At 41.4% G+C, this 21,601-nt stretch overlaps 1 protein-coding gene across 4 annotated transcripts in view; it reads right to left on the bottom strand.

Moving 5' to 3' along the window:
- Positions 1–21,601, bottom strand: part of LOC105834813 (regulating synaptic membrane exocytosis protein 2) — a 62,812-nt gene that overhangs the window by 21,718 nt on the left and 19,493 nt on the right. For 3 of the 4 annotated variants that reach the window (XM_012677578.3, XM_012677577.3, XM_012677581.3), the window contains exons 6-14: positions 12,284–12,503; positions 11,056–11,248; positions 6,668–6,872; positions 5,840–6,100; positions 5,103–5,126; positions 3,717–3,981; positions 3,180–3,431; positions 2,731–2,904; positions 526–555 (exon numbers count right to left, since the gene is read on the bottom strand). In XM_012677578.3, the coding sequence (XP_012533032.1) occupies positions 526–555; positions 2,731–2,904; positions 3,180–3,431; positions 3,717–3,981; positions 5,103–5,126; positions 5,840–6,100; positions 6,668–6,872; positions 11,056–11,248; positions 12,284–12,503 (1,624 nt within the window). The remainder of the gene's footprint in view (positions 1–525; positions 556–2,730; positions 2,905–3,179; positions 3,432–3,716; positions 3,982–5,102; positions 5,127–5,839; positions 6,101–6,667; positions 6,873–11,055; positions 11,249–12,283; positions 12,504–21,601) is intronic. The other variant, XM_028192291.2, reaches the window with a different exon arrangement.

Raw genomic sequence — 21,601 nt, 5'->3', positions numbered from 1 at the left:
TCGTTGTTCACTTTTACTACTGTTTTTTTTTTCGCGCCTTGAACGGTGAATGAAGACAAAATTTTGTAACACCGGAACGTGTGTTGTGCATTGCAATATTCACCGACTTGCATGTGACGGTATCGCGCGTGGAAAAGTACGAAGGACATTAAAGATTTGCGTTTGATGCCGGTAACGTCATCGATGTCCGTAACACAGTCGTTGTTTCTTTCTTTCGCGAAAAAGAAAAAAGAAAAGACATTTTTTTCCCCTACCCCCTCCGCCTTCATCCAAGCCTGTACAATATCCCTGTAAAATAAAGGTTTTTCTCGTGCTTTTGTTATCTCGCTCTTAAATTAAATCAGCTATATCACGTCAATACACGTCCCGTTGTCTCGTCCCTATTACATCTTTGGCATTTGTCGGCATGACTAAACTGACTGATCTACGCGCAATACATATTAGAACCTAGCGGTGAGGATGCAAGACATCATGTGACTGCGTGATTCGTGAAAGAGGAGAAGATAGAAATTGTAATGGCCGTACCGCTTATAATTTGACGGCATATTATGAAACCTAAAAAATAAATCATAAAGCACACGATTAAAATCAAAATCAGTAAGCGGCGGCGCGGTCGCGGCCGACGCGTTAATGTCTAATGTTTCTTATCTTTCCACAGGTCATACATTTTAACGTAAAATATTTTATTCGCATTTATATGTGTCAATTTAAACAGCAAAAATGTGTTCGATCACAGACTTCTACGTATAGATGCGTAATAACTTTTGTAGCCATGTTCAGGGAATCACAAAGGCGCAAAAGAGAAATAAAAAATATATAAAATTTGTATGACATTATGGATGTATAGTTTTTAAACTAATTTCCGTGCCGTGTATCTGCGATAGAACAGAGAAATTATGCATACTTGATCATTAGATATAACAACGTACGTGTTCGCGTAAAATTGTAATAAAATTTTTTTAATCAAAATGTATACCCATTGTTCATCATGTTAGTGCCGCCAGCTTGGTTTAACAACGACAGATATGTTAATATACTGGCAAAACCCTTTCGAATAATCTTATTAAACGATATTGAAGGTTGTTTAAATATGTGCAGAATGTCCGCGCTCTCAGAGTGGACTGGAATGTTTCAATTATTCGGGGAAAGCTTTTACAGGCTAATGCGCGCTTAGGGATAGAAGCGTCCGCTCTTTGCAGATCGAAGCTGTTCGGTATAAAAGAAGTGCAGAGCGATGTCGGATAGTATCTCGGCTTATCCCCATCTCTGCCACTCTGCCTGCCAGGCCTATCGAAGGCAGCCTACGTGTTCATTGAATTCACTACATTGATTCGATTTGCTTCAAGGACCGTCGATGAAAAAATTTACGGGCAAGTTATCTTTAAAGCGAGAGCAAGAAGCGTTGGAACAAGAGAAGTTTACTTGCCAAATATACGGGAATTAAAAATGTCGCTATGTCACGTAAATTTTATTACGTTATAAATTTCATCAATGCTAATGAAACTAAACGTTCACGCCGATGGATGGATTTTCACGGATTTCACATTTTCCGAATAGCTGTAACTAAATAATTTATTGCAGCAGTATTAATTTTCCTCTCTGAAATTTTTTGATTAACAGCCGTTCAATTTCGAATAGGTTTATTACCATGATTAACACTGTAGACAGTTATCTTCTCGTCTTCAATATTCTTTTGAGCACTATCGTTTGTTTTTTGTTTGCACATAAATAGATATTCAAGAACTTCGACACAAAATCACATTGTACTCAAAAATAAAGATGGAATATCATTGTCGGAATATTAATATGGATACGAGCTTAAGGCTGACTTCCGGAGCTAGCAACGGTCGCAGACCAACTACTATGTCAATTGGCTTGTTGCCCAGTTTTATAACTTGGCCTTTTACCCTCTCTCTTTCTTTCGATTGACTCCTCCCGTTCGAGTCTCGTCTTTTTTCAAACTTCCGTTCGCAATCCTTTATTTTTATATGTTTGTACTTGTTCATGTTTCCCCTCTGCGTTTGGCTTACGTTTTAGTCGTATAATATAAGAAATAAAGAAAATCTTATTATCGAGTTTCCAAAACATCACGGAAATTATTTTCAAATTATTATTAATCGATTTTACGATATGGCAAATTTTACAGCAAATGATCGATAGAAAGAGAACAAAACATTAAAGAAAGTTTTAAAAAAAATCCTTCCTTTACCGTACATTTATTTCACGCCATGTAAAATTTTCTTTAATCACGTAAATTGAATCAATGTCTGACGAAAGGAATTCTTGCAGGCAAATATTCTGTATCGTACGAAATAATGCTTCTCTGTATAATAAAGGTCGTAATAAAGGTCGGACGGGGAACATGAGAATAACTATTGCGCAACGAACAATAACAATAGTAGTTACAAGATCTACGAATTGATCTTTAGTCTGAGGTAGCATCTCTGTCAAATTAATACAATTCCTACCGAATTCCTATCAACTGTGATAGTAACTTAATAATTACCGTATTTAATTCTCAGTAGAAAGCACCGATTTATTTCAATTAATTCGCCACACTCTTGTAATGCTCACATAAACGTTTCGATTTATGTATAACGAATTTATTCAAGATAGCAGATACCCTAAGTTAGTTGAGTTGCAAAAATTTTTCCGCGGTTTAAATACTCTCTTTCGTTTGACCGGGAAATTTATATATACTACTACAGAGATTTTAAGGGATGGGCTTACCTAGAAGAACTGCCGATACTACTTATGCTGGCACCGTCAGCTGTTCTTCTTTGTTCCCTCGACACATCATAATCCGTAATGTCGCACTCCGAGGTGTCGGAGTCACTTAATCTCGAGGTGGTCGACGGTGGACTAAGATGACAATCTATCATATCCTCGGAATCTTGATAATGCCTAAAGAGTAAAAAATAATCAATTGTCTCAGCGGCATTAATTTATCTCGTTTAGAAACCGAAATATTAAAGAGTATGGACTTCTTTTTTGTCTCGAAATGCAGATGTCCGAGATAAGCCACCGTATGATGTTACGTGACATTTTACGCAGAGCGAGATATAACATGGGAACACTTTCAAACATTCCGCAAGGGATTCGTATCGATGCGAGGTATTTATTTGATCGCTTTTAGCATTGGCATTGGAACTACTAGCATCCGCGAGTGCGATTCATACCTGACGTGCCGGTGTTCTCCGTGAGCGGTCAGAGAATGCCATTCTGGTTCCTCGTCCAAGAGACATACTGCCAATTCCAGGACAGTCTCGCCAAGGAAATCGTTTGCCTCGTACCTAGCGTAGTCCCAGACTGTAATCTCCAATGCTCTCTTCTTCAGCTCCGAACGTCTAACTCCATTGTAGACGAAGGTCTGATTCCATCTGGGGTCGTTCGTGTTCGCCACAGTCTTCGTACGTCGTTTCGATTTTTCGCTACATAGTGACATTTATAGGACATATTAAAAGGACATATAAACTTTCAAGACACTCAGAAAATTAGTCGATAATTAAGTTAAAAATAAAATTATCAATTAAACAGTCACTGTTAAAGGTCACGAAAAAATGTTAACATTAACATACTTCAAACAATATATTTCAAACGTACTAGTTTCATGGCATTCTAGTTACAGATAAATGTCAGACTATTTGCGTATTTATGCAGAGGAGAAATTCTCAATTAAGTGAAAGTGTTATTATCAAATATGACGATTCACTTACCTTTTGTCAGGTAACAGAAAAACTTTGGCGTAAGGATTTCTAGGTTGGCCGTTGCTTTTTGGCGTGAGTCCCGAGGCGCATATTATCGTGACGATCAGCTGAAGTCCCACGAGATCGTAGCCCAGCTTCACCTGGATACTACCGCCCACGTTCGCATTTCCGGTCGGATGTCGGGAGTGTCGACCGCGTCCTTGGGCGTGCAGGTCCGGCGAGCCCGGCGACGTCACTAAAACCGACGGTTTCTCACGCCTCGCGTCGTACAATTCTGCAAGTGATCGTGCAGCTTCGACTAGGATATAATTTGTTTCCGTATCTGCGATCTTGCAGCGATTCACGAGGAGAGAGGGTGCGCGCGAGATACATCATCATGAGAAAAATGACGAATAGAAGTGAAAGACGACGATAAATAAAGAAGAAGAAGAAATTCGGGTGATCCAATGGATGAACAAGTTTTCATGCTTGCATTACGCTAACACATTCATTGCCATTCGCGTCATTGCCGATGATGCGGCGCTCCTACTGTTGGCAATAAATATGTTAATATTCATGTATTTATATGATGTGCATTGGGTAAATGTTCGAACGACAGAGAAAGATTGAAAATGCATCTTCGAGACGCCCAAAGTAGTGTTTGAAAAATTGGGACGTCTGTTCGAAAGGTCTCTGTGTCGATCGGATACTTGACTGCGCGAAATTATAGATACGAAAACCAAGTTCTATCTCACAGCGTCATCGAACCCCCGGGGATGTTGCAAAATCGATAAACTATTTCTGAACAGTTCTGGAAACACCCACGTTCTTTCGAAGAAGTGGCGTCCGCATGCACGAATTCTCACAATCACGGAAATCCGTGACAACGAGCCACGAAAGGAAGTGAGGGGAGTCATTATGATAATAATGTTAGATCGATATATAGTGGAGATAATAGACAACGAATATACAGCAAATTACACTTATCCATACGGATTAGACGAGATACTCGTGATTTGTTATAAGTAGAGAGAAGGCACGATATGAGGGACTTATATATTGGCATTTTATATATCGTGTATATACATATAATATATAGTTGTTGCTCCCATAAGACTATACCTATACAACGGTGCTTTTGTAGCGGAGGGAGGAGGAGAGGTGCATTAGCACTACGAGCTACATCTACGTTAAACATCGATGGTAATACTCCAGGCAGAATAAATAGTAAATCAAAGTTTCGTTGCTCCGCCATACGTCTTGCCGTAGCATCGAAATCATGACTCCGGTCCCGTTTGTTGAGATTTGAAGGCAAAATCTCGCGAAACGGTCGTCGATAATGGAGATAAAGGTTAATAATACACAGGCAAGAAACACTGATTGAAAGTGATTTAAAGAAAGTTGTCTGAGGCCTACCCCATAGTAAGCATTTCTTAAGACCTGAAATGCGAGAAAACCATGTAATACCAATGTGACACACAATAGCGTTGCTTCTGATACACGTATATTTATGCGAGTAACGTAGAGCGCAATGCGCCGTTTTTACATTTAATGGGATTTAGTTGATATCAATAAATATTTCATCAGTCGGAATAATTTATGAATCCTTCCATCTTTTAAAATTATCATAAGCTCGTGTTACCTAGATTAATCTCTTTCTTCGTTCAACTAAGAAAAAGATATAAATGCATTTCAAATAAAATACTTCTGATTCTCTAATAATCGCATTCAGCTTAGAACAACAAAATTAGAAACATGTTCCTAACGCACTCTTTTCTAATTCTTTGATGCTACATCCAAACTCTGACATCCTGAGAAGAATGAAAGACAATCTACCTAAAACAGTCTATTCTCATCCTTTTTATTATAGTAGTTGCTATTCGTGTATACATACAGAATAAGATTTACTCCTCGTAGCGTTCATGATTAGATTATTAGAATAACGCTACTATAAGCCCATGCACGACTACTATTATCAAATCGATGGTAAATATATTTAGAGTTGTACGACAAAGGATCTATATATATTCTGATTTCGTTTGAACGAAACGAGTCGGTGATAAAATAAATCGTCTAGATCACATTTGTGATACACAGAAGCGAAATCAAGTTAGAAGACTGTCGGAAACGGAACGTGCTGTGTGCATAGTCACCTTTGTGATGCGGTGTCGGAGGCCCGGAGATAGTCTCGTGTTTCTGTCTCCACTGGCTCTGGGCGACGATTCTCCTGGATGCCATGGGCGTTGACGGGCCCGGTCCTGCAAGTCCTGCCATGCCCGTTGTTGTCGACGACAACTTTCTCTCAACTACGAGCTCAATCTGCGGCTCCAACCTCGACTCGGCGATGATGTCGTAAACCTCCCGGAAGCTCTTGCCTTGAAGGGACCTCCCATTCCACGCAATCACCTCGTCACCTGAAACAGCCGCAGGGGATCGTCGAGCGTCGTCCGATTCGTTCTTATGGACGGTCGTGAGAATAGAAACGGCTTGCTCGCAATTGTTACGAGCGCTGTCGACAAGCCGTGCGCTTTCAAGGCGTCAAAGCTGAAAGCACGGATTATCACCACGGATTCTTCGTGAACGGCCAAGGCACTTTTATTAATATCCACGATTAGATATGCTGTTATATATGTCGCGATCAAAAACCGAAGGCAAAATAACTTATCCTTCCCGATTCTCAACAAGCAAGATAATGTTTTGTAAGAATTTTCTTACAATCTTATTAATTAATTCGTGTGACAATCAATAATATATCGTTCAAAAATTCACTCATTCACCAATGACAAATTGCAAATTGAAGAGCACAGTCGGAAAAATATTGTGCAATGTGAAGTGTACCATAACGATTACACGTATCATCACGTTAATTTCATATTTTGTATTTCGTTCGTAATAATGACACCGTAGTCGGGTAATGCCGACAACTTGGACGATTTGAAAATTCTTCGAATTACTTGATCCGAACTTTGTAATCTTCTTACCGGGTCTAAGGTGACCTTCTACATCCGCTGTGCTACCCTTTTTCACCTTCTCGATCAGAGCGCCCATGGAACCATCTTCCAATAGCTTGCCACCGACAACTTTTAGTCCGAGTATACTACTACAGCTTCCGGTGCCAGCTGATTTTCGTAAAATCATGTGGCCGATGATCTTCTGACCGTCCTCGCTCACTTGCCAGGATGGATGCTACGGAGCGCGGATAGTATTTCTTTTACTGATAATGAGTGTCATGCCTTCGTAGATCATTAACAATATATAGAATGTACATCCAAATTCTGGATACCAAATCGAAATGCGTTTACATAGCGAAATTTAATAACAGAGAAAAGAGACGACATTTATGTGCGACATTAATTAAGAACCAATATAATTTAACATAATTATGAAACATACGATTGTTTAAATTGTGAAAGTAATTAATCACAAGTTATTCTAAAAACCCACGTTGTTCGTGATGAAACTCATATAATTTTCCTGGTTTCCAGTATCCTGACGTATTTCCATTATTGATCTATATTTACCAATTAAAACACAACTAATAAAAAACTGCAAAACACACATTTACAAATACTACTGAGAAATGCTTTGCTTTTCACGGCAATACATTCCTCTTGCGCGAGAAATACACTACTTGAGCATAAAAGATATTATATAATTTTTAAACCAGCGTAAGACTTGAGAGGATACACGTGGACAAGTTATATCGATGTAAAAAGTAAAGAATAATGTAATTATTAGAAAACGAGAACAAATAATTATCTGAGATAAGTTTCCAACGAATAAAAACACATGTTTTCACAAAAGCCTTTCAGTATCCTCTCAATGAAGAAGGCTATCTTCAATGGTTTTCGACGATCTAGGCATATCGGAAAATTTAAGAACGACAAGCAACGCGCGCTGTAACATGTAATACGTATAAAAGCGAATAATAGCTACCATTCTTCATGCGCTACATGCGTGACTTGTAACAAATATTACAATACGTAAGGCATTCTGTATTGCATGCATCCCGCACCTGTCACATTTTCAATGTTCGAAGGTTCCTGACAAAGTCAGAAATATATATATAATATGTATTTGCAGGCATGCAGAAAAAAACACTGCGTGGTCGTCAATATGCGTAATATTGCGTAAAAATCCTGATGTATCTCTATCTGAGAACGACACGATTCACCAGGTGGATCTACTTTAGGGAAAGGGGTCGCCTCTTTTCGGCTTCTATTCTATCGAATGTTGAGCTTCTCAGCATCTAATGTGCGATTCACAGAAAGTCCTTGTGAGACAGAATTTTAATTTTAATTGTTATCCGTAAAAATTATTACTGTTCACGTCTTTTCACTGTAGCGGGTTTAACAACAGTCTTTAATTCTGCTTGGACAAAAAAATCCATAAATTTATACAGATCGACTACATGTTTTTATAATCCATTTCTACTTTTACGCCAGTAAAATATTTAAAGTTAATTTTAATCGTTATAATACGTTATAAACGACGCTTTTAATCATGTTATAATGCAAGTTGCAAAATCTAAATTTCCTGTAAGATATATTCGAACCGCATAGCTAGCAGGATTGAATGCCAGACGGCAATTAAGCTACTCCTCGCTCGCGATTAAACAGTAGTACGAACCTCTTTCATTTGTACAACAGCTAACCGCTAACTCGGAATCGTAATAATTGAAGAGATATTAAAAAATCCTTTGCTCAGAGTTGATCGACGGCAACTAACGAGGTCGTCAAGCCTCGTCAGTTGCGATACCCTTTGGCCGCGATCCAATTTGATTAATTATGAAACAGATACGCTTTTCTTTCGAGAACAGTCCTTTAATTGGATCGTTTTGGACCGGCGATTTCCAGTCTCGCGTAAAAATCACGTAAAATTTTCCAAATTACTAAAGCACACAGTTGACAAAGGGACAATATCGCTCGCGCATTTTTTTTTTCGAGTAAGAGTTGCGCCTGCCAAGACGCGACACGATTATCGATCAGACGTAATCGCGCGAATCAATTCCCGTATCTTCCTCTTTCGATTTGTCCGATAGAAATCAATCGCGTCCGACGATGCTTAGTTTCTCTGCTTTTTTACCTTCACGCATCGTAATCAGTTTCCACTTTTGCCCCCTCCCCACCGAGAAAACAAAAGCAAACCTCGAGTTACGTGACTCGTTTGGAAAATAGGAGTAAAAAAAGAAAGATTGATCCCGATCGAGTTGCTTCAAGAAATACGTAAGTCGTTGCCAGATGAATTACCCGATTGTCGACCGTTTACCCAGGAAATTTAATCTTGGTTATTTGCTTCGTATAATTGGACCGCGATCCCCACAGCCTATCTTCTTCGTATATATCGAACTATAAGCCGTGCACGCAATATTTCGCCCATTCAAATATAAATTTTGCGAAAAATACTCGAATCGGCATCTGCCACGGACTCACAGTCGTAAAGTCTATTTTCCGGATAATCAATTAGCATGTTTTCAAATAATGCTCTTTTAAAATAATACAAATCTTCATTTATATTATTGTCCATTGTAAAGAATCAAGTTTTATATTATCGTGACGTCTGCAAAATTGGAAGTATCGATTGACGTCATAAATTTTGTTCATTCCGACAAAAATAGATATCAAATCGAATCATCATCATTTTCATTGAAATATTCGTAATCAATTATATAATTTGACTTCGTTATAGATATCGATGGAATTAGCCTGTATTATTTTTTAAGTAGAGAGAAAGTACACAATAATCTATAATCAAACCGTGATTACTACTTATTATCCACTTTTGTTATTTGCGGAGCCTATTGATTCCTTTATATAGAATGTTCTGTTTTCATAAAATAGCAATCAAACACACACACAGATGCATATGCTTACATTAAAAGTAAAAATAGCAAGTAAAAATAGCACAAAATGGATTTCATGTAATATCAAACGCCATTTTCTCCCTCGCTAGGTATTTTACAGGAGAGTTTACACGCCTAGTGCTGAATCGATTATCTGCAACTTCTTATACGTTTTACATTATGTAATGTAACTTACGAAAACTTAATTGAGCGACCGTACTCTAACTTGGAAGTGGCGTAAAAGAGAAATGAATGTGTCAGAAATTATACTCATTATTTAAAAGTACATAAATCTTCTTCGACGCTATTAAATCTATGTCATTGCGAAACTCGAGGAAAATTACGGAAGATTGTAGGCAAAAGAGGCACGATGAAATGGAATCGAAAGACGCCTGACGTAAGAGAAAATACAGAAGACGATTTTCTACTTAAAAACTTCTGAAATCACGGACTACCGTGAACGGTGACAATCAATAAACAATTATTTTCCTATTAATTTCATCAATGCTTGTTACAAATTATCAGTAACGTTAACATTGTCGATAAACTGAGTCAACCTAAGAGTCGAAAATGAACGATATTCCGTGATTTCAGCTTCGGGAATCCAAATAAGCTTCAATTTTATATCAACGCTGTAAGTCGTACAAAGAAAGCCGATACAAATCATACAAACAAACCTCGATAAACACGAACACAAGCACACAAGCGTTTAAGCACGAAGTTTAGGATTAATCGAGCAAAAGAGGTTCTCTCTCCTGTCAGCATGGATAAGAAGAAATGACGAAACGTTCAAGCATAATTTTATAATTACGATGTGTGTAGAACATCTCTCAGTCTCTCTCTCTCTCTCTCTCTCTCTCTCTCTCTCTCTCTCTCTCTCTCTCTCTCTCTCTCTCGCACACAAACACACACTCTCTCTCTGTTCGCACATCGATCGGTATCAATGGTTTCAGCGCGATTCAATTGCGCAATTCTCCACTCCCTGAAACTTCGGCTCTCCTGGCACACGATACAACACATTGTAATCCAAAAGTAACTAATTACAAGTGCTGCACGCTAATTACATTAATTAACAAGCCACCTTTCCAATGCACCTCCACGCTACGCTATCGAAGCTAGGAGCGAGAAAGAAAGCAACCGTGATTCCACTTTGGACGACGTATTTCCATTTTGGATCCGGCGCGATTGGCGCCTGAAGTAGATCGCGCGCGGAAGAGAGTGATCATTGCCAAGATGAAGCACCGCTTTAATCTATGCTCCCGATCGGTGTCGCGATCGTGCAAAAAAATACAATCGTACAGAAAAAGCGCTGCTGGAAGTAACCCCTTTTACTCGATCCACCGGCGAATACGATTTGTTCCTAAACTCTTGTCTAATTCCTCGCGCGCGTGTGAGATTCCGCCTTCTACATCACCGATCAACAGATCGACTCCGATCTACAATTCGCTACAACTCGAGAAGCGTTCTCTAGCGTTTTTTTTTTTTCCGAGCCGGTTGACGTTACTCGCTTGTAACCTGGCCCCGTACCTTGGGCAGATCGCCCCTGTTGCTGTCTTCACTGCTCGTGAAGGTGCTAGAAGTGTCTATCCCGGAGTCTTTGGTCGCGCTGTCTTGGCTACCCTGCCGATCGGCCTCCCAAGACCATTCCTCTTCCTGAGGGCCGCCGACATTGGTCCCACCGTCAAAACGCACTGTCTTTTTCTCCCTTTTCTCCGTGAACCTAATGGACACGCCACATACACAGAGACACTAGGACGATAGGTAATTGGTGCCTGTGTGTGTGTGTTTGTCTTGTATCCGCGATCCCGATTCGCGATTCAGTCCGACTGAGTGATCGAGCTCGACGTGCGATCCGCCATGATCGACAACACGGCCCGCGCGTATGTTGTCGTTTCACGCTTCCGTCCAAGCGATCATATGTTGTTCAATGTTTTTTCAACCATTGGTCAAGAACTCGCGTTTGACATTTTTGTTTTCAATATACTTCGATTAAATTAGATTTCGCGATATTGTGAACTCGAATACGCACATACGGCTAGGAAAAAAGTTCACACAAGCCGGCAAACGTCTTTTAAATCAGTTTATGTTTAATTTAAAGAAGAGAATTAACGATAGATTAGAATACTTGGCGTACCCTCTGATAAATTTTTGATTGTATGCAAGTTATTCTATCAAAATGAATTATTTTTCAATTTATCGTGCTTTTAATTACAGTACGCACGCAGAGTACAGATATTATTTTATAAGATCAATATATGCAAAAATAAATAAATATGTCGCTATCATTTCTCGACCAACAATGCAATTTCTTTTACGTTAGCATTTCCGTTTCTTGTTTAAAACGAAACGCCGAATATGTATCCCATTCCGAATATTTGTCTTTCCGATACGTATACTTTAATTAATTTTGTCAAGTGTAACGATGAAAATCCCCAATCGTAAAAGTTTATCATTCAATCATAATTTCGATAACGCAGGTCCGTCGTATTAACATTTAAACTCAATATTTATACAAAATATTTTTAATATAAAAGAAACGAGAGATATAATTTTCGCTTCTTTCGCGTACTTTAATGAACGGCATCTTCCGCCGAGTTGCAAGACCGCTATGTCAAACTTCTGCGACGGGGGATCCCCGCGACGAATGCGAACATTTTGCGAACTTCTCATTCGCGCTACTCCCGTTTTTTATGAATACGCGCGTTATCATCGGCGAAAAAGGAGTGACACAATCGTCAGCCTCCTTGAAACGCACCTCCTACTGTCGGCGCGCCACTCGTCGCCGCACCTTCGGAAGCTCCGTCTGACGAGAGTGCTCTCTTCCTTTCGCGGCTCACGCGGTGGATGGTGGCCGTTATGCTCCGCGGCCGTCATGCCCGCGCCCGACCCGTGGTGCCCATTGTGGGATCCGTTGTGCCTACGCCCACCACTGGACATCGATTTCGGACCTCCCGCGTGGTGGTAGTACCCCTTCCCTACAGTAGATCCAAAACGTTTCGTGTTTTTCTTTCTCCTTCCTTTCCCTTCGTCTCTCCTCTCGCGAGCGCGTGCGCGGATTTTCTCCTTTTTTTTTATCGTATCGCAAACCCTTAATTCTAGCTGTGACGATACTTTCTCGCTCTCTCCCTCTCTCTGCCGCTAGACTCTCTAGAGAGAAAAGAGAGATATCCTCTCGCGGTCTTCCTTCGAAATCTTTTCTCTGCGCACGCGTCCTTCACCAAACTTACGCGACGATCGCGTTGATCCACACACCGAAAACGAATAATGTTATAACGTTCGGGGGACTATCCCGTCGTTATCTCGAGTCGAATGCTGTAATGCATCACAATTCCTGCACCCTCTTGACGGTGTTCCTTCCTCTTTTAACTCGCGTGTCAGCTTCGTGTGTGCGTTTTGCGTATGGCGATATACCTAACGAGAAACGAGATAAGGCAGCGGTGCAAGCTTGCCCGCGAAAAAATGTGCAACAGACGACGTCTGAGAAGCGTTAAGTAGAACCGGCACGTCTGAATCTGCCTATGACTGGCACACGATTGGCAAGAGAGTCGCTAAAAGAGAGTACGACTATAATGCGTAAATTTGTGCAGGGGTCGTGTGGCTGTGTGTGTACGTGTACGCGTATACGTGCATTACGGTAATTACAGTCTCCTCCTGGCGAGATGCCCATCTAAAGGTCTGCATCGAGGCGCTCTCTATATTTCTTGGGACAGCGGGATTTTTAATAGTGGACGTAAGACAGACTTTCGATCCGTTACACAAAAAAGAACTGGGCGAGGCACAAAAACACAAATGAAAAATGATCGTATGGACAAAAAGATACAGAAGTTTGGCCTCCGTAAGATTGTATTCATATCAATTTAATTATACCTAAAATGTCCAAGAAACAATACGGCTATCTCGAGATTTTCAAAACAACGCTGCTATCGTTATTTCCCTCGAAATTAAAATCTCTTAAAATTTAAGGAAAGTCTACACGTTTATCCTACGGACGCCAAAAATAGCAAACTGTTTAAAAACTTTATTTTTAAAAATAAAAAAATAAGACACATGAAACATAGTTCCAATCCCAATCTTAAAAACGCAATTTCGTTTTGCTGCAGCGTCATCATCCTGAGATTAGTGGAAAGTACCTACGGGTCTATGCGGATATCTAGATAATATGTGTGTGTGTGTGTGTGTGTGTGTGTGTGTTTGTGTGTGTGTATGCGAGCGAACGGAAGATCTTGAAAATGCGGAGAATTTGTGAAAGTTGTGTGTGTACGCGTATATATATTCTTGAGTGAAGTGTAGATAAAAATATACCTGTGCACGATTCATAGCCGTCCAAAGTAGAACAAATAAAGTCTATTACAATTCTCTGCCGATCGGTCGCATCGCGCGACGCGCGAATCACGGGCGAGGATTTTTCTCGTGGAGAAAAACTTGCCGTTTTTTCTTCCCCCCCCCTTTTTTTTTACTGTATGCATCCTCGCATTGTGCTCGCGGTAACGTTAACGTGGACGTATCCCCGAGGGAGCGAAAAGATAATTCTCCTCGCAAAGCGCGAGGACAATACACAAAAGAAACCTAAACGCAATTAAGTATGGACGGTATGTTCCCAATGAAATTTAATCCTGAAGTTGGATTAGCGGGATACCGCGGAATTTAAAAAAAAAAAAGAAAAAAGTTATCAAGCCCCATGCGAAGAGCGCAGCAACGCGAAGAAAAAATGCGCAGGAAAAAAAATAACATAACACACGTACGCGAGCCACGAGAATCTGACAAATCAGAAAAAGAAACCGACTTATCGAACTCCTATGTCGATACGCACGACCGTTCGGCAGATACGTACACACACATGCACACGCATACGCACAGATATACATATTATATATATATATATATATATGTATATGTAAGTATACATACAATTAGATATATGTGTAGCGATTAATATATAGCGAAAGATATGATTTGCTTTGTATTTTTACTTGGTAATAAAATTATTAAGTACCGCGGGGAATTGCCGATTCATTCTGTCTGCCGCCTTCTCCCGTGTACCCCTGGAAGTCATCCCTAGTGGCGGCGGCTTTTGCCCTAAAAGCCGATCTCCCTTTAACTACACATTGCAACAGTGCTGTTTGACTTACTGCTAATCATCGAAATAATAACGCCTGTGGTGGCTGCGGTTCATTAGAAATAAATTTTATACATAGTAAAGTATATCAAATCTACATACAGAATATCGGTACCGTGGTATCGGAGGAAATGTGTGGGCAATAATCAAATGTGTGCAAAAATTTTTTTCGTGCTTCGGTGTGCTTCGTTTAAACATAAGACGCAGACGCGTATGTGGATAGAAAATACTAGAATGACAGACACGAAGGAAGACGTGTACAACGAGCTGTGAATAAAAATACATCGCACAAAATAAAAATGCGAAAGCATGTATGTTATATTCACTTAATTCGATAGATCTGAATTTACCACGCGAACGGTATTTTACAACTACATGCTATGAGAATCATCACGAGATGTGCGAATGGATTCTTTGACGTCAGACGGTGTTGCGTAAGTCGTTATTCGCAGATAATTCTCTCGCTGAAAGAAATGCACCATTAATTTTGCCATGATTAAATATTAGAAGTTGTACACGCGAAAGAGTACGTTTTTTAGATCGGAGGGGAGCGCGTATTAAAAAAAAGGGGGGGGACAAATTGGGAAGACGAAGTCTTTGCTGTATATGTATATTGTCGGCGCGTGGGCGACGAGCGTGATATAAAAAAAGAAAGAGAAGGGATTCGCAGTTCGTAAAACTAACAAATTGGTAATACGATCGCCACGAGAGAGCATCCTTATATCATTCAACGACACCTATACGTTCGCGTTCCAGTGCGGCGGTGCGCACTTGATATCCGCGTGTCAATACGGGTATCTCGGCATTACGACATAACGAGAGACGATAAAAGCGAGAGAGGGACGTCGTCGTCGCCAGAGAGCCAACCCCGTTGACAATCGAAAGCGCGTGACAATGGAATCTGCAGTCTGATTACGAGAATTTCAGATTCTCGGTGCATCCGCGAGAAACGCAAATTTAATTTTCACGCGGGGTTAAATCGTAAACCGCGGGATAAGAGTATCAATGATTGAGAGGGAGGGAAGACTTTTACTGTCGCGAACGTAACGACCTGCGTAAAAAGACGTCGTCTTTCGGTAGTATATACTGTGAACGCGAAACGAGGGACCCCTCGGAGTGACGGGCGTTTAAGAGCGCCGGTTCGAAGTAGGCGGTGTCACGCATCCGCGGGTACCTGGCGACGCGAGCGTGGCATTTTCTGCCCGACGAGATGCTCGCGCGGGGTAATAAATAGAAGAAGAAGAAGAAGGAGGAGAAGAAGCGCGGTAGCAGATGTCGTTGCGGCGCACGGAAGGAGGGACGACGCGGAGTCACGCGTCGGGAAAAAGTGCAGAGAATCTTAATTTAAAAGTTAGATGACACCGACTCACCGCGTATAAATCACTCCAAGATTTTACCACCCTGTTCCCGGGCGCCGCCTCACCGCCTACTTTCACGTCGTCGTCGTCGTCGTCGTCGTCGGCGGCGGCGGCGGTGACGGCGGTATCTATCTCGTTTGCGCTCCTATTTCTCGTGGAAAAAAATTTCGCTGAGCTACGGAAGTTCGACTGCGCGAGGAGCAAGGATAAAAACCGCGCCGACGAAGACTCATTACCGAGATAACGAAATTGGGTAAACTCGAAATCGGCCGGAGTACACCTACCACCGCTCGCGCTATCTCGCCGGCGAGGCGTGATCGATAATGGCGAGAGAGCGAGAGACCTTTTTAGATATTACGGCGCGTTTAAGCGCGTTTTCTGTCGCGCTATCAGCACGACGTCGCGGGCAGATACTCGCTCGCGGGGTAAGGGGGGGGGGGGAGGGGCTGCAGGTGCGCGACTGCCGAAACTGGAAATATTTTATCTCAGCGTTGATTGCGGACCCCCGAGGAAACGGATCACGCGAGAATACGAACGACGACGACGACGAAGAAGAGATTACCTACAGAGAGACTCTAGAGGGGAAGTGGATTACCCGCGCTAGCCGCCATCGATCGTGCGGCGAACGTTTCTCTTGACAATTAATTTGCCCCGCAAATATCTCTCCTTCTTTTTCCGCCCCACCTCCTTCTGCCCTCGCAAAGAGACACGTGTCTCTCGCGATCCTTGGGTTCGGATTCTCCCCGTTGCAGGCCCCCGTTAAAACGGGCGATCGCCCGTAAGTGACGTATGAGCACACGTAACTTACCTCTCGCTTCTACAAACTAATTTTCTATTCACTAATTGTATTGTGCATCTACGAATGGGAGCAACAACACCATCGTCAGGCTAACCCGTCGCTTCCCTCGCGCGTCGTACGCGTTTAAAGCGATTCTCACATGTGATCACTCGTTGGTTACTCGGCCTTAACTCACGATTGCTGCACGCAATCGTTTCCGTTCACATCAGACTTTTCAATGAAGAACGTTCGGCTACGATACACCTCATCTCATCTCGAACGTTCGTTTACGGCCAGATGCTTCGTGGCCAGTTTTACATGTTGGTCAACTCTAGCTTTATTCTGACTCCTTACAACAATCAAAAACCGCAAAAAGGCAGATAATCGGTTAAATTATAATCGAAATCAATGGTGGATGTGCGAAACTGGCTGTTAATTTAGCTACTGGGTATGTGATCGATCATCCAATGCACGTTGTATTTTCTTTCATTCATCCTGCAATTTGTTCAAATGATATTCGTAACGGAGGCGATTAATATACAAGGACAAAAATGTCAATTTTTATATACATTTTTTAAGTACTTTTCAGTGAATCTGTCATGTTAGATGCTCTATTTTCCTTACCTTGAACTTTCTTTATGGCTGTGGGATCTTGAGTCTTTTTTATTACTACTTCTTGTAGACAAGAGAGCTAGATAAACAAGAGAGCTAGATAACAGATTTGATCGTTTTACAGTTACGAATAGATATTACTTTATCTTGAACTCTGTGAACTATCTAATTTATAAATATATGAATATTATGGATTTCTACTTTTTTAATTCTCTGAGCAGATCATATTTTTATCAATATCATTAATATTAATTAATAAATTATTAATTAATAAAGCATCAATAAAACATTAATAAAGCAATCTTAATAACCTTTCATTTCTAGGAAAAAAAAAGAATTGTCGCTTTAAGAAGATCTATGGCGATATTAGAAGCTTTTCTCTATTAAATACCTTTTTCAATTTCATAAACTATGTGCCAAGACGGTCCGACAATTAATACAGACATCGAGACTTCTCTCGCGCAAAGTTTACCGTGTGTCGTTTCGTCGAACAAAAAAAATAAAGGGAAAAAATGGCGAGACTGTCGGTCCGTATTACAGCTATTTATTGGTTATTTTTACTGAAGGCAGACCGTGCGTCACAACGGCACAGCGCGATACGTGTCTTTGATACGCATAGTCCGCAGTCGCCACCAGTTTCTGCGGAGTATAGCGACCGCTTGATTCCGGCCTCCGTGTTTATCCCCGAAGTATCAGAAGGAAATATCACGGTGTGGCGACGACGTATACACAGAATCAGCCTACAGTGTCTCCTCCGACAGAAATAAACGCGGAGGAGCGGGGGATATTTCAGGGACGGGAGAAGGGGAGGAGGAAAACTGAGAACGGGGGATCAAAGCCAGTCTGCGCGGTCTGCAAAATCCAGCAGCGGAGGCTGCTCTAACTATTTGCATCGTCGGATACACGGTAAACGCGTATACGCGCCCACGTGTTTGCGCATTTACATGAATCCATGACTATCTATATAATAACAAATCGTGCTGCGTTCTCTGCCGAGATCTCATTTTCGCGTGGAGGCGATCTCATTTATTTTCCACAGGGAGGTAGCATTACTTCACGAACCTCCTTCCTCGATTCCGCCTTTCAGACGTAATAGTCGAACGCTTTTCCATAAGTTGATTGAACTAAAAGAGAACGCACGTGTTTAGAACGTGTATTCGACGCATTTTTAATGGCACGTAACACACACAACACCGTTAGTGAGCAAAGGTAAAGTTATAATCGACTGAATCTCTCACACGATTTTTCTATGTACCAGCTGTCTATTTTATCACGATAGATTCAGCAAAGTGCCTTAATTCCTACACGTATAAGAAGCTAATCTCGACATGCGCGTCGCGCCAGATTTATAAGGGAGCAAGGATGATAAACAAAAAAAAAAGAAAGAGAGAGAGAGAGAAATAAGTACGGTGCCGAAGCCTTGTTCGTCCGACCATCAAATTGCAATGTCTTCGGATTAAATTTATACGAGACCGTCTAGCCTCCGCCTCTTCCATCCCTTAGAGCCTGCTTAGAGTACGTGACGCAAAAAAAAAAACTTGTGCATAAAACGCCGCTGTGAATACTATAATAATATAATTACGGTTATCACGAGTACGGCTCTCTCTCTCTTTCTCTCTCTCTCTCGTTCTTCACGCGGGCGATCAATCACGGAGAATGGTCGGCGCACGTTGCGCGGACAAATTAGCCCCATGAACTCGCATCGGAACCACTGTAAAACACGAAGGAAGGAAAAAAGAAATAACGTAACGCGCCGATGTTCTCCCGGTCGGTCGATTCGAAAAGCGCGATCGTACGGCACGTAGTTCTGTCGTCGCAGACGAGGTAGGGAAAATGTCAAAGTTTCTCCAGCCTCCGTTCATAAGTAACGAAGGGGTAGCGGACGAGCGTAGGTCCACGGTGATATTCATTGTGCTCCCGATGACATTTCGTAACCCCATTTTGCTGACTACGGCTACGGTTTATTTTCTTCTTTTTTTTTTTGAAAAAAAAAAAACAAATTTGCGTTGCTGCGCAGAGCTCGCAGTTATGGTCGAGTTAACTTAAAAAGTGAAGCCGCTGTTAATTTTATTGTGCAGCAGTATTGTACGTGCCTTCAAACGCGGAGAATTATCTTTCAAAATCAGAAGTGGTAAGAGTGATAAATTTGGTTCGCGCCAACGAGGGGCGAAGGGTCAGAGGTGCACTCGTAAATTCAAGCGCTGGAAAGAGGAATGATCTTTCCAAGATAATCATTCGATATGGACCGAGGAGAGTGCCGAGCCTTTGAACCGATGCGACGGGCCTTTTTTTCTGACCAAGTCCGAGCCGTTTGGAGGTCGAAGACTATTCAGAAACGAAGAAGGGGCAGATGTTTGAATTCGCCCACGTGCTGGCCGCGTGACGTCACGGCCAGCGTGTGGGCGTAGCGAGGTATCAAGAAGGAAGAAGAGGGACGCGGTGGAAATAGGAAGACCGCGGTGAAGGGAGGAAGGGCGAAAGGGCGGGAGGCAAAGAGAGAGAGAGAGAGAGAGAGGGAGAGAGAGAGAGAGGGAAGCAAACAGGCCGCAAGAGAGGGTTGGAAGGTTGGGTGGGCGAGAGGTGAGAGGATGCCAAGGATCAATGCAACGGCGAGACCGGGAGGGCAGAACCTGAGAATTCCCGCGGGATTCATCGACGCGACGCAGGACGCGGGACACACGATCGCCGATATACCGATCGTGGATTTAAAAAAGAGCGAATGCTCTCTTATCTTTAAAAATTCTCCCCCCCCCCTCCTCCAATCGAAAGACACGCGTACATTGGATCAAATCCGATCGATATTCCGCGGACAGATCGCTGGGAGGACCAGAAGGGCATCGAGCGCGCGGCTAACCATTATAAAATCGATACGTGCGTATCAAGTTATATAACGTGGCGTTTCACGTGTGCGTTGCGTACCGTGCACTCGCGTGGAAATTATTAAACGCATATTCGTCGCAATATTTCTGCCGCAGATTGCCACTTCGCGTTACCCCGCGTCGCGAAATTCACACGAGAGTAAAACGCAGTTGTACGCGCGTTTTAAACCCGGGAATCAACTGGAGAAATTTTACGACGCGTTTTACGGGTAAGATTTGATTTACATTCGCGATCAATCGTTAGCGTGGTTACACATGACCCGGGATGCTCGAGCATGTCGGCATGAATTTCGCATGTGGAATTCTGTTGTGCGATCGACGGCACATCCGACCTTCATGATATGGAAAAAGTGATGCACGGCGGAGGTAGGCAGAATACAGTTTATTTCTGTACTCTGCGAGAGAAAGAGAGAGAGAGAGGGGGGGAGAAAGAGAGAAAGAGAAAGAGAGCTTCACCCCACAGGTGCGCACCTGGATGAGTCGGTTCACAGTTCGCCGATCTCGCGTTTAATCAACTGTGAATCATACACACGGTTCTCCCTCACCTTCCTCCGATTTTTGGGAACGAAACGTCCTCCACGAAAACAAACGCCACGGCAAAAATTGCTGAGGACACGTGCGTAAAATTTACGAGCTACTTTGATAATCAATTAATTAAAGTACAGCTGATCTATTCTTTCGTTGAGGTGTCTCACAATCGAAACGCGATAGAATCTGTTATTACATTCTGAACAAACGTAAAATTTATGTGTAATACTCACAAGGTCTATGTATACATTCTCCTAATTTTTTAAAATATTAATTAAAACCATAAAATAATTTCATTAACAAAATTTAAAAACTGTCGGAGTGAAAAATTATACATAATCTTTCTTGTACCTAAATAAATATTGTATTGATTTAGTAGCATTAAGTCATATTTAATACAAAATGTTTCAATTAATATTATATATATTAATACTATACATATATAGTCTTTTTTAAATGAAACACGAGCATTGGATTGATCGATTACACTTTCCATAAAACCGCCTTATATACAAGTATCATGTTCTTCGTAAACCAAATATCTATTGACACGGAAAGACTAGGTTTTCCTCGTGCATTGACTTTTAAGGGCAAGGTCAACCTCTCCAATCACCTATGTGATGTCATATGATTCTATCGTACACTTTAGAATAAATACAGTGATAATTTTTGGCCATTTTTAATTTTACTAACAACATATTTTGCAAAAAATACTATAAATATAACATAAACTTATCGTTTGGTAAAGTTTTATTCTATCAAGTAATCAAAAAATTAATACCACAACTGGGTTGACTCGACC

Source organism: Monomorium pharaonis, chromosome 3 (genome assembly GCF_013373865.1).
Source record: "Monomorium pharaonis isolate MP-MQ-018 chromosome 3, ASM1337386v2, whole genome shotgun sequence".
Taxonomy (NCBI): domain Eukaryota; kingdom Metazoa; phylum Arthropoda; class Insecta; order Hymenoptera; family Formicidae; genus Monomorium; species Monomorium pharaonis.
Note: the sequence above shows the minus strand (reverse complement) of the source record. Positions and strands in the feature narration are given on the sequence as shown.